Source organism: Maylandia zebra, linkage group LG1 (assembly GCF_041146795.1).
Source record: "Maylandia zebra isolate NMK-2024a linkage group LG1, Mzebra_GT3a, whole genome shotgun sequence".
Taxonomy (NCBI): Eukaryota; Metazoa; Chordata; class Actinopteri; order Cichliformes; family Cichlidae; genus Maylandia; species Maylandia zebra.
The window spans coordinates 31,463,879-31,483,285 of record NC_135167.1 but is presented as its reverse complement, the minus strand read 5'-3'; the positions used below and the strand labels follow the sequence as shown (position 1 = coordinate 31,483,285).

Sequence of the window (19,407 nt, the reverse complement as noted above, 5' to 3'; positions counted from 1 at the left end):
ATATGTATATATCTGGATTTATTTTCTTTAAAAAAGCATGTGTGTTAACAGAACCAGTGTAGAAATAAGCAATATTGTTAGATTTTCTTGTACAGTTGCATTCAATACATACAGAATGGAGTTAATAGCTACCTATTGTCCAGCCACAGTGGAGCAGTTAAATAAGAGATGCTCTTTTCTGAAGCAAAATTATAGAAGAATAAAAATAATAATAATAATGACGCTAGCCTTTTTTCTAAATTTGCTGTGGTTATGCTGCAGGTAAACAGTATGTACCGATGTGCACACAGTCACTACGAGAAAGTCAAATCTGTGTTTGGACACCTGGAGGTCAGAAGATTTAAACGGTATATTATGTTGATATAGTTGTTGCTTCTGAGTAGTGCGTAGACCAAATACACAGCTCCCTTCCAGAATACCAAAATCTCAGCCTATGAATAACAACGCAGCACCCAGCCTCCCTCCCTCTCAGTCACTAGTGTGTAGAAAACAAACTGAAGTCTTTGGCTTTGACGCTTCAATTCTCTGACTCTGACTGCCAGTTGTGGAATATCTGAAAAGCACAGTTTGAATTTAACTGCTTATTGCCTACCTTATGCTGTAACAGCATGTGATTGGTGATATGGATAATGTTATTGTTCACCACGGCTTCTGAATTTTGTTGCAAAGGCCTCGATAGGCCAGCTGTGTCGTCTGCTATTTAGACGGCAGGACATCAGTGCTATTTTTTTTTCAAACATTTTGCATCAGCTGGAACCTCGTTGTGCTTTGATGTGCTTTTATGCTAATGTTTCTGTTTTGCTGGTCATTAACTGAATTCTGTTGGTGCCATTCACACAAATATGTGTAGCCGGGTGGAAGTTCGATATTATGGGACATGCCACTGGATGGCACTGTTTTTCTTTTGGGGTACCTCTGAGAGCGGAAGGGATCATGGGGATCTACGGAGACATGCACGAGTGCTAGCTTGCATTGGTGTTATGTGGGTGTGCAATGCCTTTTTTGCGCTGCGTGATCTGTTTTGAACGCAAAGTGTGCAACAGTTAAGGCACCAGGAGTAGCTGCCACCAACTTCGCCGTTCGTCTCAGAGGGATCCATATTCCGTTTTCTGCTGGATTAATGCACTGTATGTATTTGAGTTCACACTTGTATTATACTATCTCTGTGGGTAAGAGGGAAATGTACCGTGTTAACTGTTTAATCTTGGCTCTGTATCTATGCAGGAGAAGCCACTACAGTTATTTTTGCACTGCTAAGTTTTGTTTTATTTATGTTTGGGTTTATATCAGACACGAAATGACGCTAGATGTCCTTGAGTTCCAGATGCTGATAAAGTTGGGGAAATAACCTGCAGTAGCAGTGGGTTACCAGAGCACAAAGCTGTTACTGGATAGGAGCTGTCTGTAACAATTTTATTTCTTTATTTTTACAACCTTGTTATTTTCTTCTGAGCACTTACTTTATCATTCAGATTAAAAGAACCCCAAAGATAATCTGTGTTCTGGGCTGGTTAATTTAGCCAGGCTACACAATTTGGTACCAGGAGTGGGGTATCTGCAAAAGTGGCAGCTCAGCGATTTTGTTTTTTATGGGTTTCCGTTTAAGTAGGTTATTTTACGGTGCAAGAAATAACTGTAGTGGTGGTCACCTGCGATGCGAGGGATTGGAAAGGATCGGACGATTGAGGCCATACCAGAGGTGTGCAGAGGAGCAGTGGCCAGTCTTTCCAGAAGAGGGTGATTTCGATCGAGGGAAGGATTCTTTCCAGAGGAGAAGAGGACATCAGTGGCACCTAGCTGAATAGACTGCTAAGGCAATTTCTGCATCCTGACCAAAGACTAATCTGGACACAGACATTTCATTATGTCAGACACAAACAGTGACGATGACCAGGGTTTGGCGGGGGCCACCGCAAGGGACCCTGTCACTGAGCTTCAGGCAAAATTGTCAGAACTGAGTAACAAACATGACCAGGCTATGGCCAGGATAACTGCTTTGAGTGACGGGGCAAGTAGGTCATATGTATATCTGCCGCGAGAGCGACCTATTCAACCCTTTAGTGGGGATGCAACCGTAGATGGACGTTCTGTAGAGGAGTTTATTGATGAAGTACAGAGGGGTATCAGAACTAGAGGCTTGGGTAATGATGATCAGGTTGACTTCATTTTTTCCCTCCTCAGGGGTTCTGCACTTGAAGAGATCAAGTTATGTACTGGGGGAGAGCAAATTGAACCCGAAGAAATATTTTGTTTTCTCAGAGAAGCTTATGGTGAGAGGCGCAGTGTAGCACAGTTACTGCAAACCTTTTTTAGCCGTTTCCAGCTAGAAGGTGAAGATTTCTTTGAGTACTCACACGCTCTGTCCCAGATCCTCCGCTTAGCCCTTAAACAAAGGCCTGATGCAGTAAGAGACACAAAGATGGCAGTTAGAGACCAGTTTGTGGAGGGAGTAAGAGACTCCACTCTGCGAAGGGAGCTTCGCAAGATGGTGAGGGAAAAGCCAGAGTCTACGCTTTTTGATGTACGTCAGGAAGCAATTGCTTGGTCGATGGAAGAAAAACCTAGTGGCACCAGAGTTGCCAAGAGCAGGCCCATATTAAGTGACAGTGCGGTTGCAAGGGATCAGAGTACCCGTGAAGCTCCAGATAGGTCATCTGCAACTCTAGATGAAATCCTTAAGGTGGTTTCTGAGCAGGGCAAGGCTATTGGGGAGTTACTCAGTGTGGTTAGGGAGAGTGTTACATCCGGAGAAAGGGCCCCTAAACGTGGGATTCCCAGATCAAAGTTCCAGTTCACTGATGATGGGAAGCCCATCTGTTTCAAGTGTAAGGGAGTTGGACACATTGCTAGGGAGTGCAAAACCCTTAAGCAAGGAGCCTCTCCAGTTTCTGTTCCTGCACCTGGTCAGGGAAACTAGCCACCTCGGTTGCCAAGAGCCGGGCAATTCGAGGGGAGACTACTGGCTCAAAGACCCTAACTCGTGAGAGATTTTTTGACAGAGCAGTTGGTAAATGTCCTGAAGTTGAAATTGAGGTGGGAGGGATTAAGGCTAGAACCCTTTTGGATACAGGGAGCCAGGTTAGCACCATCTCAGAGGCATTTTTCCGACAACACCTAATGGGTGAAGATGATGATGTAACCCCTACAGCTAAATGGCTTAAATTGACTGCAGCTAACTCATTGCCAATTCCTTATATAGGTTACATTGAGCTGGATGTGCAGGTCATGGGGTTAACAGCGCAGGAGTGTGGGTTTTTGGTAGTCAGGGACCCCGCCCCAGAACCAGGAGGGCCACAGGACCAAGAGCTAATGTCAGCTAAAGTTAAGGTGCAGGAAAATGATGTGGAACAGCAGGTGGGAAAAGGTGCCAGCAGACTAGAGGGATCCCCCCCTGTTCTTGTTGGAATGAACATAATAAAGAGATGTAAGGAGCTAGCCATTGCTAGTTTTGATTCAACTCTCGGAGGAGAGTTAAATGCTGCTTGGGGAGAAGCTTTTCAGAGGGTGCAAGCCTGCGAAGTATTAGAGAGGTCATCCATCGCCCGGTTAGCTGGTAAAAATACTGTACACGTGCCAGCATCATCCGTGGCCACAGTATTTGCTAGAGGGCTTGGGAAAGTTTCAGATGACCAGACCTTAATGTTACTTGAGCCAACCAACACGCTCGTTCCCAGTGGTTTGGTTGTTGTTCCTACTCTTGTTGAAACTGACAGGCACGTGTTTCCAGTTCAAGTTGTGAACTTCTCTCAGGAAGATGTGTGGTTGGCTCCCCGGACCAGACTTGGTATGCTTACTGTAGTGGAGTGTGTTGAAAATGCAGCTGAGGTGCAGTTTAATCGTATCTCTGCTGACCACGAGGAAGTGTCACTGAATAAGGAAGGGGCTAAAGAATCTGATGGTGAACTGAAATTGCTGATAGAGCAGCTGAGCATTAGTGGCTCCCAAGAGGAACAGACCAAATTAGCTGCACTTTTGGCTCAGTATGCAGATGTTTTTGCTTTCAAGGATGAAGATCTAGGTTATACAGAGAAGATCAGTCATGAGATACACCTAGTCGATGATGTCCCGGTCACTCAGGCCTACCGACGGATACCTCCAACACAGTGCAAAGAGGTGCGAGAACACATAACCCAGCTTCTGAAAAAGGGTGTGATCAAAGAAAGCACTAGTGCCTATGCATCGCCCATTGTGCTGGTGAGGAAGACAGACAACAGCTTGAGGTTATGTGTCGATTACAGGCGGCTAAATGCCAAGACCAGACGTGATGCCTTTCCTTTGCCCCGTATAGATGAATCCTTTGATGCATTACATGGTGCAAGGTTTTTCTCGACTATCGACCTGGCAAGTGGCTATCATCAAGTGGCAGTTCACGAAAGAGACAGGCACAAGACTGCTTTTACAACCCCATTTGGGTTGTTTGAATATACTAGATTGCCCTTTGGTGTGTGTAACGGTCCAGCCACTTTCCAAAGACTCATGCAGGCCACTATGAGTGACTTAATCCTTCAGATCATGCTCGTGTACCTAGATGACATATTAGTCTACTCATCAACTTTTGAAGACCATTTGACACGTCTTCAGACAGTGTTGCAGAGACTCAGGGAAACTGGGCTGAAGGTTAAGGTGGAGAAATGTCATTTTCTCCAATCTAGTGTACGCTTTTTGGGTCACCAGATCTCAGCTGAAGGGATAGGTACGGACCCAGACAAGATAGCTGCAGTGAGGCAGTGGCCAGTACCCACCACAGTTAAAGAGCTGAGATCCTTCCTGGGTTTTTGCAGTTATTACAGGAGATTTCTCCATGGATTTTCGCAGCTGGCAGGTCCTTTGCATGATCTGATTAATGCATGGGGCAAGGAGGACAGTCCAGCTAAATATAAAAACTTGCTGGAAAGTGTGTGGACGCCATCTTGTCAAGAGTCATTTGAACAGCTGAAAGAGAAGCTCACGAGTGCCCCCCTACTTGCTTATGCTGATTTCTCACTGCCATTTGTTGTTGAGACGGATGCCAGCAGTTTAGGACTGGGAGCAGTTCTTTATCAGGTGCAGGGTGGCAGGAAACGTGTTATAGCATACGCCAGCCGAAGGTTGAGAAATGCAGAGAGAAATGACAGAAACTATAGCAGCATGAAATTAGAGCTCCTCGCCCTTAAATGGGCTGTGTCTGAGAAGTTTAGGGGGTATCTCTTAGGCTCCAAATTCACAGTTGTGACAGATAACAACCCCCTCTGCCACCTGAACTCAGCAAAGCTGGGAGCCATTGAACAGCGCTGGGTTGCCCAGTTAGCGCCATTTGACTTTGAGGTGCAGTATCGTCCTGGTCGGTGTAACACAGCAGCCGATACCCTCTCTAGACAGCCATTAGCAGGGGAGCCCCAGCCTGCAGGAGATGAGGAGGAGTTTGATGGATGCATATCCATCTGTAACCTTGTCAGCAGAGGGACAACGCTAGGCCTGGACTTAGTAAGTGCAGGTGTAAAATGTTGTCAGGTGAGGCAGGCCCGGGTCACAGCAGTTGAGCAAGACACCCATTTTACTGATTCCCAAGGGAATACACCCACTCTGCCAGGGTATTCTAAGGAAGAGTTGCGACAGTTTCAGTGCTCTGACCCTACTATCAAGTCCTTTAGGCAGTTTTGGGACAAAAAGAAGAAACCCACACACCAGCAGAGGAGAGGTTTGGCTAAGTCTGTGATTTCTCTGCTCCGGCAGTGGTCACGTATCATGGAGTTGGAGGGATTGTTGTATCGGGTCATTGAGGATGGACATTTGGGGAGGTGTCAGCAGCTCCTTTTGCCAGCTTGTTTAAAGGAAGCTGTACTGGGGAGTGTGCATGATCAGATGGGGCATCAGGGGGTGGAGCGGACCCAGAATCTGTTAAGACAGAGATGTTTTTGGGTTGGTATGTATGAAGAAGTGGACCAGTGGATTAAGAAATGCTACAGATGTGTGCTTACTAAGTTGCCACAGCCCAAGATTCATGCCCCTGTCAAGCCTTTTTTGGCCACTAGACCTCTTGAAGTGGTTGCAGTAGATTTTAGCATGTTGGAGCCAGCCTCAGATGGACGGGAAAATGTGTTGGTGGTTACAGATGTTTTCACCAAGTTCACACAAGCTTTCCCCACACGCGACCAGAAAGCTGATACAACTGCTAAGATTTTGCTTAGAGAGTGGTTCATGAGGTATGGCGTACCAGAGAGGTTACATTCTGATCAGGGCAGAAATTTTGAAAGTGATGTGATTCAGGAACTGTGCAAGTTATATGGGGTTAAAAAAAAGCCGTACTACACCACATCATCCCCAAGGTAATGCACAATGTGAACGTTTCAATAGGACACTTCATGACCTATTGCGTACCCTCCCACCTGACAAGAAACGCCGTTGGCCTGAGTATTTGCCAGAATTGGTCTATGCGTACAATGTGACTCCCCATGCCACCACAGGGCACTCGCCGTATTACCTCATGTTTGGAGTGCACCCCCACCTTCCTGTAGATGCTTTACTGGGGCAGGAGCAGGTGCTTGATAAGAGACATGACTGGCTGGTTGTGCATCAGCAGCGCTTAAATGAAGCACATAACAGAGCAAGGCAGTACACGGAGCAGAAAGCAGCGGAAAGGCTTGAGCTGGACAAAACCCGAGTCTATTGCCCCCCTGTTGAAGTAGGTCAGTTAGTTTATCTGCGACACTGGCCCCAAGGCAGGAACAAAATTCAGGACGCCTGGAGCCCTGTGGTTTATAGGGTTGTCGAAGTCCAGGGCAGCACACATGCAGTGGAGCCGGTGGAGGGTGGGCCAGTAAAACGGGTTCACAGAGCTAACCTTAGACCTTGTATTGGCCCAATTCCTGCACCCAGGAAAAAGAAAAATAATGAATCCCCTGTGGTAGTGAGTCCTAGGACAGAAGAGAAAACAGGCTGTTCAGATCCAGATCCTGAGTATGTGTTGTTCGGAGAAACCTCATACCCAAGTGCAGAGCAGGGGTCTGATGAAGCAGTTCAAAGCAGCGACATTTCTGAGTCTGTAAACACTGATGATGCTCGTGTTACTGTACCATCTGACTCTGAGCAGGTGTCCACACCAGAGACAGTTGCTACTGAAACTAACAGGGATATTGGGGTCATTCCACCAACACCAGTGCCCCGTCGGAGTAAAAGAGCTAATGCTGGAGTGCATTCAAACCCTTACCATGTCCCTGTATCAGCATGTCATGCCATCACCTTGAGCCCTGAGGTACTGTCTCAGTTGTTGACTAATTTGGGTACTGCTCTCTTTAAGGAAGCAGTGCATGAGTTGAGATATACCAATTGAGTCACCGGGGACGTTGACTCTTAAGCAGGGGAGTATGTAGCCGGGTGGAAGTTCGATATTATGGGACATGCCACTGGATGGCACTGTTTTTCTTTTGGGGTACCTCTGAGAGCGGAAGGGATCATGGGGATCTACGGAGACATGCACGAGTGCTAGCTTGCATTGGTGTTATGTGGGTGTGCAATGCCTTTTTTGCGCTGCGTGATCTGTTTTGAACGCAAAGTGTGCAACAGTTAAGGCACCAGGAGTAGCTGCCACCAACTTCGCCGTTCGTCTCAGAGGGATCCATATTCCGTTTTCTGCTGGATTAATGCACTGTATGTATTTGAGTTCACACTTGTATTATACTATCTCTGTGGGTAAGAGGGAAATGTACCGTGTTAACTGTTTAATCTTGGCTCTGTATCTATGCAGGAGAAGCCACTACAGTTATTTTTGCACTGCTAAGTTTTGTTTTATTTATGTTTGGGTTTATATCAGACACGAAATGACGCTAGATGTCCTTGAGTTCCAGATGCTGATAAAGTTGGGGAAATAACCTGCAGTAGCAGTGGGTTACCAGAGCACAAAGCTGTTACTGGATAGGAGCTGTCTGTAACAATTTTATTTCTTTATTTTTACAACCTTGTTATTTTCTTCTGAGCACTTACTTTATCATTCAGATTAAAAGAACCCCAAAGATAATCTGTGTTCTGGGCTGGTTAATTTAGCCAGGCTACATATGTTTAAAAGTAGGGCAAAAACTTTTGATTTTGACATTGTTCACTGACTGCAAAGCAAATTCTTCATTAGGAAAGACTGTCTTTGATTCCCTTTGGCAACACACATAAATGGCTAACAGCTCATTTTGGCTTTCTCGGTGTACTCAGATGGATTGCCTTCAGTGATTCCTAGTTAAATACAGCAAATCTGATTAACGTAATACATAATCTGACATAAGTATCATCTGTGGCTGACAAGAGACCTACATAATTCACTTTGTAATTCCCATCCACAAATGCCACTCTCAGACCATCTTATTTACAAAAATCCACACATTAGACAGTAAGCTGTCTACTGAATGCCAATAATCATAGCTGGCAAACATTTTTTGAAAGGGAGTTCATGACTTTGTAGTTTCAACGGCGTCCTGGAAGGTTGGACATTTGGATGGTGTCCCCTTGTACTCCTGGGTTGTAGTAGGCACCAAACTTCAAGTCCATAGGCTCACTGCTGTCTAATCTGAGAACTGGAAAGTAGACAATATTAAATATTTATAGCATACACCTTGTCTTTTGCAAAAAGAAAAGTACTCTAATTAACTTGTTGAGGTGGAAGATTAAAGAGTAGACCGCTGTCAGTGGTCCAATCCTATGTCTTTGACTCCTAGGTTTTCTGTTGTAATGCTTTTATTTCCAGCATAAGGTAACCAAGTACACAAAAAGGAGCAGTCTACTGATTTATTAACACACTACCATTACACAGTGGCTTTGACAGCAAAAACATACCCTAAAAGCAAAGAGCAAGAGCTCTCTTCTTGAGGCTCCATTTTGAAATAACCTTAACAAAAATCAATAACACAAAGCTCTTTTCCTGAATGTGCTGCTATTGTCCCTGCTGAATAATTGTTTTCCTCTGCACCTACAAGTACCATGGAGCATTATATAGGAAATCACTACACCTAACTCCGATTAATAAATAAGATAGATCGAAGGTAAGTGGACACACCTAAGACATAAATTACACTTAACCTGAAAATAACTGCATCACAGAGATAATGTCGCAAGCCCTTAAGGATCTGCTGTGAAAATATACTCAGTGTAGCAAGAAGGACAGGTAATAAATCCTAAACAATCTTATGTTGGGTTTATATTACTTGTGTTGTTTTCTGGAGTTGCTTTGCTTGTGCAAACGAAGAGTCTAAGAAGAGAAGGAGCGATTGTAAAGGCCAGGGCTAAAGTGACACTTGGGGCTATACCGCTTACTCAACTTGTGTTGTGTAAGCGATTCTAAAAGTCACCAGTTCCATTTTTTTTTAATCTCATGTACCCCCACAGACCTGTCAGACTGACTTGAAAACCCTTTCATCAATAACACATATAATGGTCAACTTTTGTTTTTTGGTGGACGGGTTGTTGCAATTTTGCTTTTGCTGGGGATTAAATGGTCTGACCTTGAGATGAGTTTGCTGGTCTGTCCACTCCTGGGTAGAATGTGGCAATGTGTTAACACATAAATTATCCACGTTTTTGTAGGTAAGACTACTTCGGTATTAAAAATGTCCCCTAGCTTTTGTTCAGTTATAGTTAGCTCTTTTAACCATTAGCTTGCTATTTTAAATCTGCTGTGTCATAAAACAGACGCTTGTTGTTATTAAAAACATTCCGATATTTGATACCTGTATGAGGCAATGTCACTGACATCAATGACAACACTGAGATCAGTTGAGCACTTGATGTTTCTATCACTGAAATAAATCCCGGGGAAGAAAAACACTGTGTTTGCAAGTTCAAAAACGCTTCTTCAGCCTGAGACTCTCTGGCTCACATGTACAATTGATGACAGTTTACCACACACAGATACAAACACTACATGCAGAAAACAACTCTTGCAGTACTAGCAAGGTTATTGGATGATAACAGCCATAGAGGAACAACCACACAGACCCACAGTGTCTGGCTACCTCTTGCCTCTCGCGAGCTCTTTTAATCATTCATTTCTGCACATGAAGCTTGTGGGCTTGTTTGCATTAAGCGCATAATTTACATACATGGGCTGCAAGTAGGCAGTCATATCACGTCACTTTACTGGTGAACTGCCAAGCAGTTTATCAAGTGCTCTACACTCTTCGAGTTATACTGCGCAATACTGAGCGACTGCATTACCAAAGAGGTTTTCTTCCTTTCCATTTTGTAACTCTGCCTTTGTTACCAGAGGAGTTTCTTTTAACAATGTTGGGTGTTGTCAAGAGTATATGTTTTTCAGTTGCCACCCTGTTTCTCTTACATTGTCGTGGGTGTACGGCTTAAGATGGAATGTGACTCATCTGGAAAGTGCAGGTACATTTTCAAGCCGGCCTTCACTAGATGCACTTTGCCAGCTAATCGCCCGTGTAGTCATGAGTCCCACGTGCATATCTGTGTGCACTTTAATGAATTTAACTGGAGATGAAGGAAGGTTATGTACGAGGGCGTGTAGGGGAACTGTGACAACAAAGTGCTGTTTCCCTCTAAGTTCATGGCAGGAAAGCAACAGATTAGAAACTATCATAGTACATGATCCTATTTTGCATGGTGAGGTTACCTTATTATGGGAGGGTTGCCTTATTAAAACAGGATTAGTTATGCACTTGTGTGTGTGTGTGTGTGTGTGTGTGTGTGTGTGTGTGTGTGTGTGTGTGTGTGTGTGTGTGTGTGAGAAAGGGAGAGAGAGTAAGAGAGAGCAGCACCTCTCTCTTTTGTCACTATGTTAAACAGCCAACTTTTTTTTCTTTTTGTAAAGGGGACTGCGGCACTATCCAGCAGCCAGTTACCTTAAATACGAGGGGATAAGTGAGTTATAGTGGCTCATTATGAAGCACTGACAAAGGCATTAGCACAGTTTTATCTCAGCACTACATTTCTCGGCATAATTTAATAGTCTGCTGCCAGACGTTTTATTAAATATGAGAGTCTTTCGATAGCTATCAAGTCGGCAACCCTGATTAAAGCGAACGATCTGTTACTTTATAGCGCGAAGGAACACACATACCTGGCTCGGAAGGATACTCCTCAACCAGCTTCCTGTGAGAGAAGGCCTTCTGTTGTTTCTTCTTCAGGATTACGAAGGCCACCAGTCCCACAAATGTCACAGCCACGGCTGTTCCCAGCACTGCTCCCCAGGCGTTGTGTCGTTTACTGATCTGGGGATCTGTTGCGAAACCTTCGTCTGAGGAGTGAAGGGTTGTGGGGGTGGGAGAGAGTCACAGATAATTTGTCAACGAGAAATTATTTACATCGTTTGGCATCTTTGAGGGATAATTGTCGACTAATTATGGCTAAAATGTGTTTTTCAAATTGCGTTCAGAGCCGTAACGCATTGCATGGTGATACATCACAATTATTCAGAATTGTATAATTTACGCTGTGATAATTAATGCAATTAACATGCCAAATTCATGATAATTTCTGGAATACATTTGAATATTTTAAGGCAGCAGGTTGTGATCGTAATCTAAATGTGGTGAAATTTGGCTGAATACTTCATGAATAGCATTCAAGTTGTCATTAAATTATATATAACAACTGTTTAAATGGAAACTGTGAAACAATAACTAGCCTATTGACTTTTTGTTGTTGTTGTTTTTTCAAAAAAAATTGGGTTTTATTTGTATATGACATAAATGTTTGCTGCTCTTCTATTTTAATGTATGTGTCCAAGGCAACAGCAGTGGAAAATAATTGTTTTTGAAAGTGATAGAGTCGTCTTCAACATCCTTTGACAGAGAAATACTCGAGTGGTATTTTGTCAGGGCTCACACATAAATAATTCAGTGACTTTGTTCATCTAGAAACGGCTCAATTGACAGACTTGCTAGGATCAATTTACCCGTAATCCAAGGCAGGCTGAACCACAAGACTTGTTTCATTAAGTGTTTTTCTATTCTTGTCATCTTTAGCAGCAAGTTTTTTTGTTTTTTTTTACTTTAAAGTAAACATAATGAAACGTAGGTGGAAATAAAGATTTTAGCAATTGTTGCTCCTGCTGGGAAATTATTTTTAAGTTAGCTCGCAACCTTTTAAGGTTGGCAAACAAATTGAACTGCAAGTTATCAGTTTTTTCTTAAATTTTCATCTCATGATGACAAAAATGTACAAACACAGGCAAATAAAGTTAGTCTAAAATTGTGTAGAGAGTTGTTCACAGTTTTACTGAATGGACGGTATCGTAGATCAACGACTACGAACTGGACTGCTCTGAAATTTGGCACAGATACACGTCGTGTTCTCTTTAGGATGAATCTGGAAACCTTGAAAAAGCTCAGTATTTTTCTAGGATATCCTTAAAAGCTACCCATGTCATCCACCCCATTATTAGGTAATTCCCACAGGCATTTCCCACACAGAGTTACTAACAGGTCTGTATGGATTGTAGCTGAGTAAGTGAGGTGATTAGCTAATTGTCAGTTAGTGTCAGAGAAAGCTAAGGTGCCTTGTGGGATCTTACATATAGACTGTTTATCTGTACTCTGTGCTTTTCTACAGTTTCTGTGCACATGCTGTTCCTGTCATGATAACTATGGAGCTTTTTTTTATCATTTTGTGCTGCCCACAATTTCACATCTGTTTTCCTGCTGCCTATTGCCATCATCTGTTAGTGTTATGTCCTACTGTCCCATCTGTCCACGAGCTGTGCCATTTTAATCCCCACTGCACCAGCTCTGCAAAGGTTTTGTTTTTTGTACTGTGGTCTTCTATTAGCTTACGCACTGATTAAGAAATATAAATTTCCTTTCCAGTCTTATCTTCCTGATCTGGTGGTCAACACCAAAGTCCAGTCTCACGCCCTTGCACAAGTATCTCTGACCTCAGTCCCTCGCTTTCTCTTTCAAGTTTTTTCCCCCCTAAAACAGGGTTTCATTGTTCGGCTGAGAAGGTGGTTGTAATAGACTCCTTTGCTCATAGCAGCCACCTCGATAGGACTTGAAACCCAATCCAACCTTTGCTTTTAAAAAAAAGGTTTATTTGTCCTCTTCCAGTGGGAAAATAGATGCTGGCAAATATGGCCCAGGAAAGGGATGTAAAAAAGCAATTTGTTAAACATATGACATGATAATATTTTCCTCATGAGCACCGAGCATAGAGGTCATCGCTAAGTAGTTTTAAATCCTCCTTTGCCGCCTCATGGATCTTATTCTGATGCCTCAACCCGCATTAATTAAGTCAAGTCAAAATCTTCTAAAACTTTCACACAGACAGCATATTCTCCGACTGTCCATCTGCCTTTTGCCTTCAGGATCAGACACACAAATGTGGAGCAGATTCTGTTACGCAGACTGCACCAGTACCTGTATCGGAGCTGCCCGCTAAGCCCGCGCTTTTGTCAGTCTTGTTGACCTTCTCAGGCGTGTTTGGAGCAGCAGCAGTTGTAGTCTCCGGGACATCGGGAAGAAACACCGTTGTAGGTGAAGATGTGGTGGTTGTCGCGTTCATCCCTGGCACCGCTTTTGTGGTCAGAGTTGTTGTGCTGGTTGTTGTGTGCTCTTCTGTAGTGTTGGTCTCTGGAACTGAGGTTTGTGACTCTAAATCTGTGCGATTAGAGTAATCTGGGAAGCTGGTGGAGTTTCGCGGGGTCAGCGTTTTATTAAATTCCCCTTCAGTTTCCGTCATGTTGATCTGGCTTGTGTTTGTGGGATCTGTGGTTGTGGTCGGCGGCAGCTCGGTTAGCTCGATCGTACCGTTTTGAACTTCAGGACTCAGGGTCGTGGTGGTAACATTCTGATCCTCCCATTTCTCATTTCCACTGTTTTCCTCTTCTCCTGAATATGGTACCATTGAGCCAGATGCTGTCCCACTGTAGTCATTATTTGACTCTGTAACATCAGCTCCCTCATCGTTTCCTTTAGTAACCGTAGCATTCTCACTTCCTTGTGGAATTTTGCCTCGTGCACGCAACCAACTCTTATCAATCGTTCTCCCTGGAGAGTCTGTTGTATATTGGAGTGATGCCAGGTGGAATGCTTGGACAAGCAGGAGAAGGAGCAGAAGTCTCATTTTCCCTTTTGTTGTTACTCTGAAACACATGAAAAAACATACGCATTATTTGACTTCTTTAAATACAAATTGTTAATTTAAAAACATAAATGATAAAATAATAATAATAATCGTCTGTAACGATCGTAGCATATGTATGTATATATGTCTGTACAAGAAAGCTAATCAGAGATTATTCTTAACAGGATGTTAAGGGCCTTTGGAGTTAGCCACAACTAACTATGTCAGCTTAATTGAAAGTATCCTTAGTAAGTACTCAGTAACTCAAATACCATATGATATGACAACCTGCCCGTGGCAATAAGGAGGAGGCTGAACAGAATTTGTTAGTGTCTGGAAAAAGTATTAGTCAATAAGAAATGTCATTGGATGAGCTGTATTGACAGGCTGTCTTAAGGAAAGCCAAGTCTGCTGTTGTTGTCCAAAAACAATGAAGATAACTTCAATATTTCTACATTTGGTTGAGAGTATACCTTAATACTGACACTAACTTCAGCTCACTCCATCATGTGATGTCACTGCCAAGCTCAGTTGGTTGGTTGGTTGGTTGGTTGTTTGTTTGGTTGGTTGTTTGGTTGGTTGTTTGGTTGGTTGGTTGTTTGGTTGTTTGTTTGGTTGTTTGGTTGTTTGGTTGTTTTTTGAGGGCTGCATAACTTCTTTTAGAAGACTCATTTTGTTCATCTATTTTTGGAATTTTTATTTTCATTTTGTCGCAGATTTATTCATCGAGGTCACCTTCGTGCGAGTTGCTTCTTTAAGGTCATCTTCCTCACTTCTTTGAAAGCTGCTGATTGCACCACGTGCCCGTGACCACCTCCAGCAGATAAATATCCATCGTCAAGAAACATTGAAACCCGACTTTTAAAGTTAAAGTTACTTTGCAATCTGCTTTTTACACGATCAAAACTCAGCTGCAACATTTATCCATTTTGCATTGTAAAATTTCCCAAAAGGGCATCAAAGCTAACGATAGCCGAGCAAACCTGCCCCTCTAAAAAGAGTGTGGATGTGATATTAACATTAATATACCATGGGCTATTTTTATAATTAGAAAAAGATGCATGACATTTACATTGCATTGTTCCTAACCTAACCAGTGATAATTTTAATTAATATTGTGGATTATAACAATTACAAGTCCTCGTTTTCCCAGTTCTACACTTGTACTTTACCAGAGTTTTGTTAAATTGCACATTGACAGACATGTTCCCGACGGGCTGTTTATTTTTGTTGCTTTAATGTGTTTTTTTTTTTCTTCAAAACATAGGGAGATTGGAGGTTGGGCACAAAATGAATTTTTGATTCAAATAAAAGCTAAAGGATGAAAAACAGCTTTTCTGTTATTTCCTTCCCCCCCTGTTTTCTTTGAGCGTCTGAAAAGTCTGTTTACCACCTGCTGAGTATAAGCACCATCAGGAAGGACCCACAGGTGCTAAATGTGTGTTCATCACAGCCTTCAAAGTCCGCCTGGCCACACTGGAAGACTCAAAAACAACAAAACATCTCCAGCCTGATTTTTTTTCTTCCCCGCATTTTCCAAAATGCAACCAAAACACCTGCTTGAGGGGTGAAGGTCAGCTTCACTGACATGAGTCATAATAAAAATCCTTGAATTCCACGCCACCACCTGACTTTCAGAGAGCTGCTCAACGGACACATTCGGGAGCTTGTTGGCAAATTTCTAAGCAGTCATCCCCTACGATGTCTGCATAGCCCCGACACAATCTCTGGTGAGATCTGTGGCTTTTTGACAGTGTGAATTGTGCGAGTGCCCTGTGAGCTATGTGTTCTCCCCTCGGCTTCACTCCAGTACACAAATGACTGCAAATCCCTACAGGGCACTCTTGCTGTGAGTCACTTTGTTGATCAGTTGCTTTGTTCTAAATTCATGCTTGTTATAATCAGCACGAGAGGCTCAGTGTACAGTGTGTAACATTGGCGCCTGGAGCAACAGAGGCTTCACTTGCAAATCTGGGAATTTCACATTTCCGGTTTTACCTGTTTTGACATGTTCAACAAAGGTGCTAAAAACATCAAGGAAGTACTTTGTTTTTAGCTCATCGGGATTGATAATCTGGCAAAAAGGAAAACCCAAGCGTGTATATTCGTTATGTTTTGAATACAGTTTGTATTTCCTTGAAACTGCTGATGTTAGCTTTAAAATAGCACTGCTCAGTTGTTTTGACTGACAACTCACAATCAGCCAGGGATTGTTCAATCGCTGGTTAGCTTTTCGACAAGCTTGTTATCATCCGACGACTTTGTTTTCGTGCTGGTCTTTTTTTGTTTTCCGAGAAACAAATGGGCGGGGGGGGGGGACGTGTGTGTTTTGCTTTTTCAGCCTGCCGCAGGATCAGTCGGGCTCGTTCGTGTTCACCGATCGTGCAACACACACAAAAAAATGTTTCAGTCCAGCAGCAGAATGGCGGGAACAAGTTAGAGCTCATAACACTGCAGCGGTGGAAAATAACAAAGTGGCGCTTTTAAGTGACACACTAATGCACCTCCTGCCTCTCCCGTCGCTTGATGGATTTTGGAATACTGTGTGAACTTTTCATCCTTCCTCTTTCTCCCCACATTTCCCGTCTCGCGTCTTCACAGTACACCATCAATTTTAAGACAACAGCTCTCAACTGAGCACTCTGTGGAGGATAAAAGTCTAATTACGCTGCAGGCATCTTGAGAAGCTCGTGTAAAGGAAACCAGTTAATGTGGAACCAGTTTTACAAGCAGCTCAGCAGCGTCACTGTTGTGTTTTGTTGTTTGATTGTTCAAATGAGCACACGATCAGCATGGAAGTAGTTTCTCTATAATGCAAAGACCAGAGTATTATTGGTAATTGTCAACTCGCTTTAAAAACACATAGAAAAACATTGTGCAGCTGACCTGTTCAGACACAGACTCTACCACCATCTTTGGATGGCACATGTGGGCCGTGCAATTTCAAACCAGCTATGCCCACTTTGATCCTGTGACACAGTGCATAGCTATGAACAACAACTACTCTGAACCATTAAGAAAAAAAGAAATTACAGCAGCGAGCTGCGCCCAGAGAATATTTTGACCCGCCAACTAGTCTTCGCGCAGCAGCAAGTTCACGGCAACGGGGAGAGAATTTTGCTTCTGACCCTTCGCACTCAGAGAAGCCATCTGTTGAAAAGAGCTCCCACTATGCCAGTCTGTCAGAGCGCAAGCTATCATCTCAACAGCTCAGTCAGCCGTGCCTTCATCAACATCACACAGACACACTCACGCAGGCTGAAAGGGACACTAATGTGATTCCTGTAAACACCTGGCGACAGCGTATCCTTCTTAATTATCTGACATTTTAGCTGTCTGAAGTTATTATCACCCCTCAATATACTGTAATTTATTTTACATTCATGTGGAACGCAACCTCTGCGTACAGCAGAAGTTTCAAGCTGTGTTTCTACTCCTGGTTAAGAGCAGTTGAACTCTTAACCAACTCTCAGCCCTACCCAACAGTGTATGAAGAAAAGAAAATTCTCTTTGTTGACTCTGCTTATCAATGCATTTGTGTGGTTAGGCCATATTTTGATTGATTTTTTTTATCTTAAAGTGTGCGTACTCTGGATTAAAAGATCTCAATAGTTCATCCATCCCAGTTTTTAAATGTACAAAACATCGCTCTAAGGCTCTTAACTGTAAAAACTGGCAACCACTTATTCCCCTGCCTAGGTTATATAAAGTCTTAAAGTATGTATGTCACTCGTTGTGACGTTGTGGCACCTAGCAACCAACTTGTTTTCTTACTTTCATGTTGAAAACAAAAGCTCTTCAGTTTTTGAATCTTCTATTTTTACACTTTCAAAATAAGAAGCAGTGACAAAACCTGCGGGGTACGGCCAATTGTTAAGTGTAACTGTAAATGTTACAGCTACCAAATCAAATATCATCAAACACAATGCCACTGTGAAAACAAAAAGTGGAATGAAGATAGGGGGTTTGTGAATATTCATAAAAAAATAACAGTAAATATGGTCCTGAAAAGCATATTCCCGACAGCTTTTAGCCTCACACGTTTGCTGTGAATTGGAAAGACAAAAATATAAATAAATAAATAAATAAATAAAACCCTCCCTCAGTAAATCCTTACCTTATTCTTAGGCTATATCAGATGAGAACAGGTGCACAGGCAACAAAATCTCTTCACTCAGCTGCCAACATGTGAGAGTGAATCAGCAGTCGGCTTGGAGAGAGAAGGAAGAGAAGGAGGGAGGGAGGAGGGCCCGACAGAGTGGCATTCAGGGAAGAACCTGTTCAACCTGCTTCTTCACCTGCCAGCAGCAGAAACACGCCCTGAACCGCATCCAGTTGCATGCCGTGAAAAGGCCACGAAGGACGGGGATGAAAATGAATTGGTGTACGAGTAAAGAGGGTTGGGGGAATGTCAATTTGCTACCACCTCATTATTTCATGTTGCCATCTAAATAAGTTGATTATATTAATTTTTGGTTGCCAGGTTTCCAGGTTGCCAGGTTAGATCTGTGAATTCCCCCCCCAGTGGGCGGAGCATTTTGCCAAAGGTCCTCGGAGCCTTTTTTTTTTCCTCCTGCTGCGGTCGTCATGGTAACAGAAAAGAGGCTGGTAAGCTCGGGTTTCATCCATGCTTTTGTCTCTGGTCTATATCAGGCTACCAGGTGACGTGTGACTTTGTGAACTCGCAGGTACCGTGCGTCAAATGAGCCAGGATTGCTTTTTTGTCTCGTTCCTCGATTAAGTGAGTCATGCAGAGGCTGAATTCATTTAGTGCGAACGAGCGAGGCTGGTGAAGTGGCACTCAAAGCTGGCGTGTTTTGGTGAGTTAAGAAGAGGGAGTGGCTGTGCTTGCTTTGCTAATGAAATTGAAAACTACAGGTTTCCATCAAATAGTCTGAAAGCCCATCCAGTTCTCCAAAAGAGTACGCCCAATCAGCATGAGCATTATACAGAATACCTGGCAGCCATTAATAGTCCAAAATCAAGTGCTTTAAGGTGGTTATTTTTACAGCTTCAGCCACTGCAGACTCGCCTCAGTCAAGCAGCTACACAACACAACTAACCTTCAACAGGTCATGTCAAAAATCTCTTTGAAATATGAATAAAACGAGATGAAAAAAGCAGCAGAGCTGTCTGTTCAGGTCTCGGTTATTACTTCCTACCTGTTTTACATGTTATAAGCCAGTAATCAAACACATTAACTTTCGTAAAAAGTACTCATGTGTTTTGCTATCATAACCACGTGGGTTTATTTATCATCTTGCACTGAAGATGCCATTGTTTAGCTGCTGATATACTGCCATAGATGAGGTTTAACAGTGGCCCACTGTTCCGAGCACACAGAGTTCCTCACAGACAGCTTGTCGC

At 43.1% G+C, this 19,407-nt stretch overlaps 2 protein-coding genes across 3 annotated transcripts; one reads left to right on the top strand and one right to left on the bottom strand.

The window, feature by feature from the left end:
* Positions 1–529: 529 nt before the first annotated feature.
* Positions 530–7,993, top strand: LOC106676062 (retrovirus-related Pol polyprotein from transposon 412). Of its 2 annotated transcripts, none has more exons than XR_013098982.1 (2): positions 530–7,626; positions 7,724–7,993. XR_013098982.1 is itself a non-coding variant. In XM_076885043.1 (2 exons), the coding sequence occupies exon 2, from the start codon at positions 3,118–3,120 to the stop codon at positions 6,307–6,309; it is 3,192 nt and encodes a 1,063-aa protein (XP_076741158.1). In that variant the 5' UTR covers positions 530–1,127; positions 1,225–3,117; the 3' UTR covers positions 6,310–7,993. The 2 variants fall into 2 exon arrangements, 1 of the variants encoding a protein (XP_076741158.1); XM_076885043.1 differs by having other exon boundaries at positions 530–1,127; positions 1,225–7,993.
* On the bottom strand, positions 7,899–18,245 carry LOC101467304 (uncharacterized). The gene is made up of 4 exons (XM_004558064.3): positions 18,158–18,245; positions 13,335–14,059; positions 11,039–11,215; positions 7,899–8,537 (listed from the first exon to the last, which is right to left on the bottom strand). The coding sequence occupies exons 2-4, from the start codon at positions 14,038–14,040 to the stop codon at positions 8,428–8,430; spliced, it is 993 nt and encodes a 330-aa protein (XP_004558121.1). The 5' UTR covers positions 14,041–14,059; positions 18,158–18,245; the 3' UTR covers positions 7,899–8,427.
* Between the last annotated feature and the right edge of the window lie 1,162 nt (positions 18,246–19,407).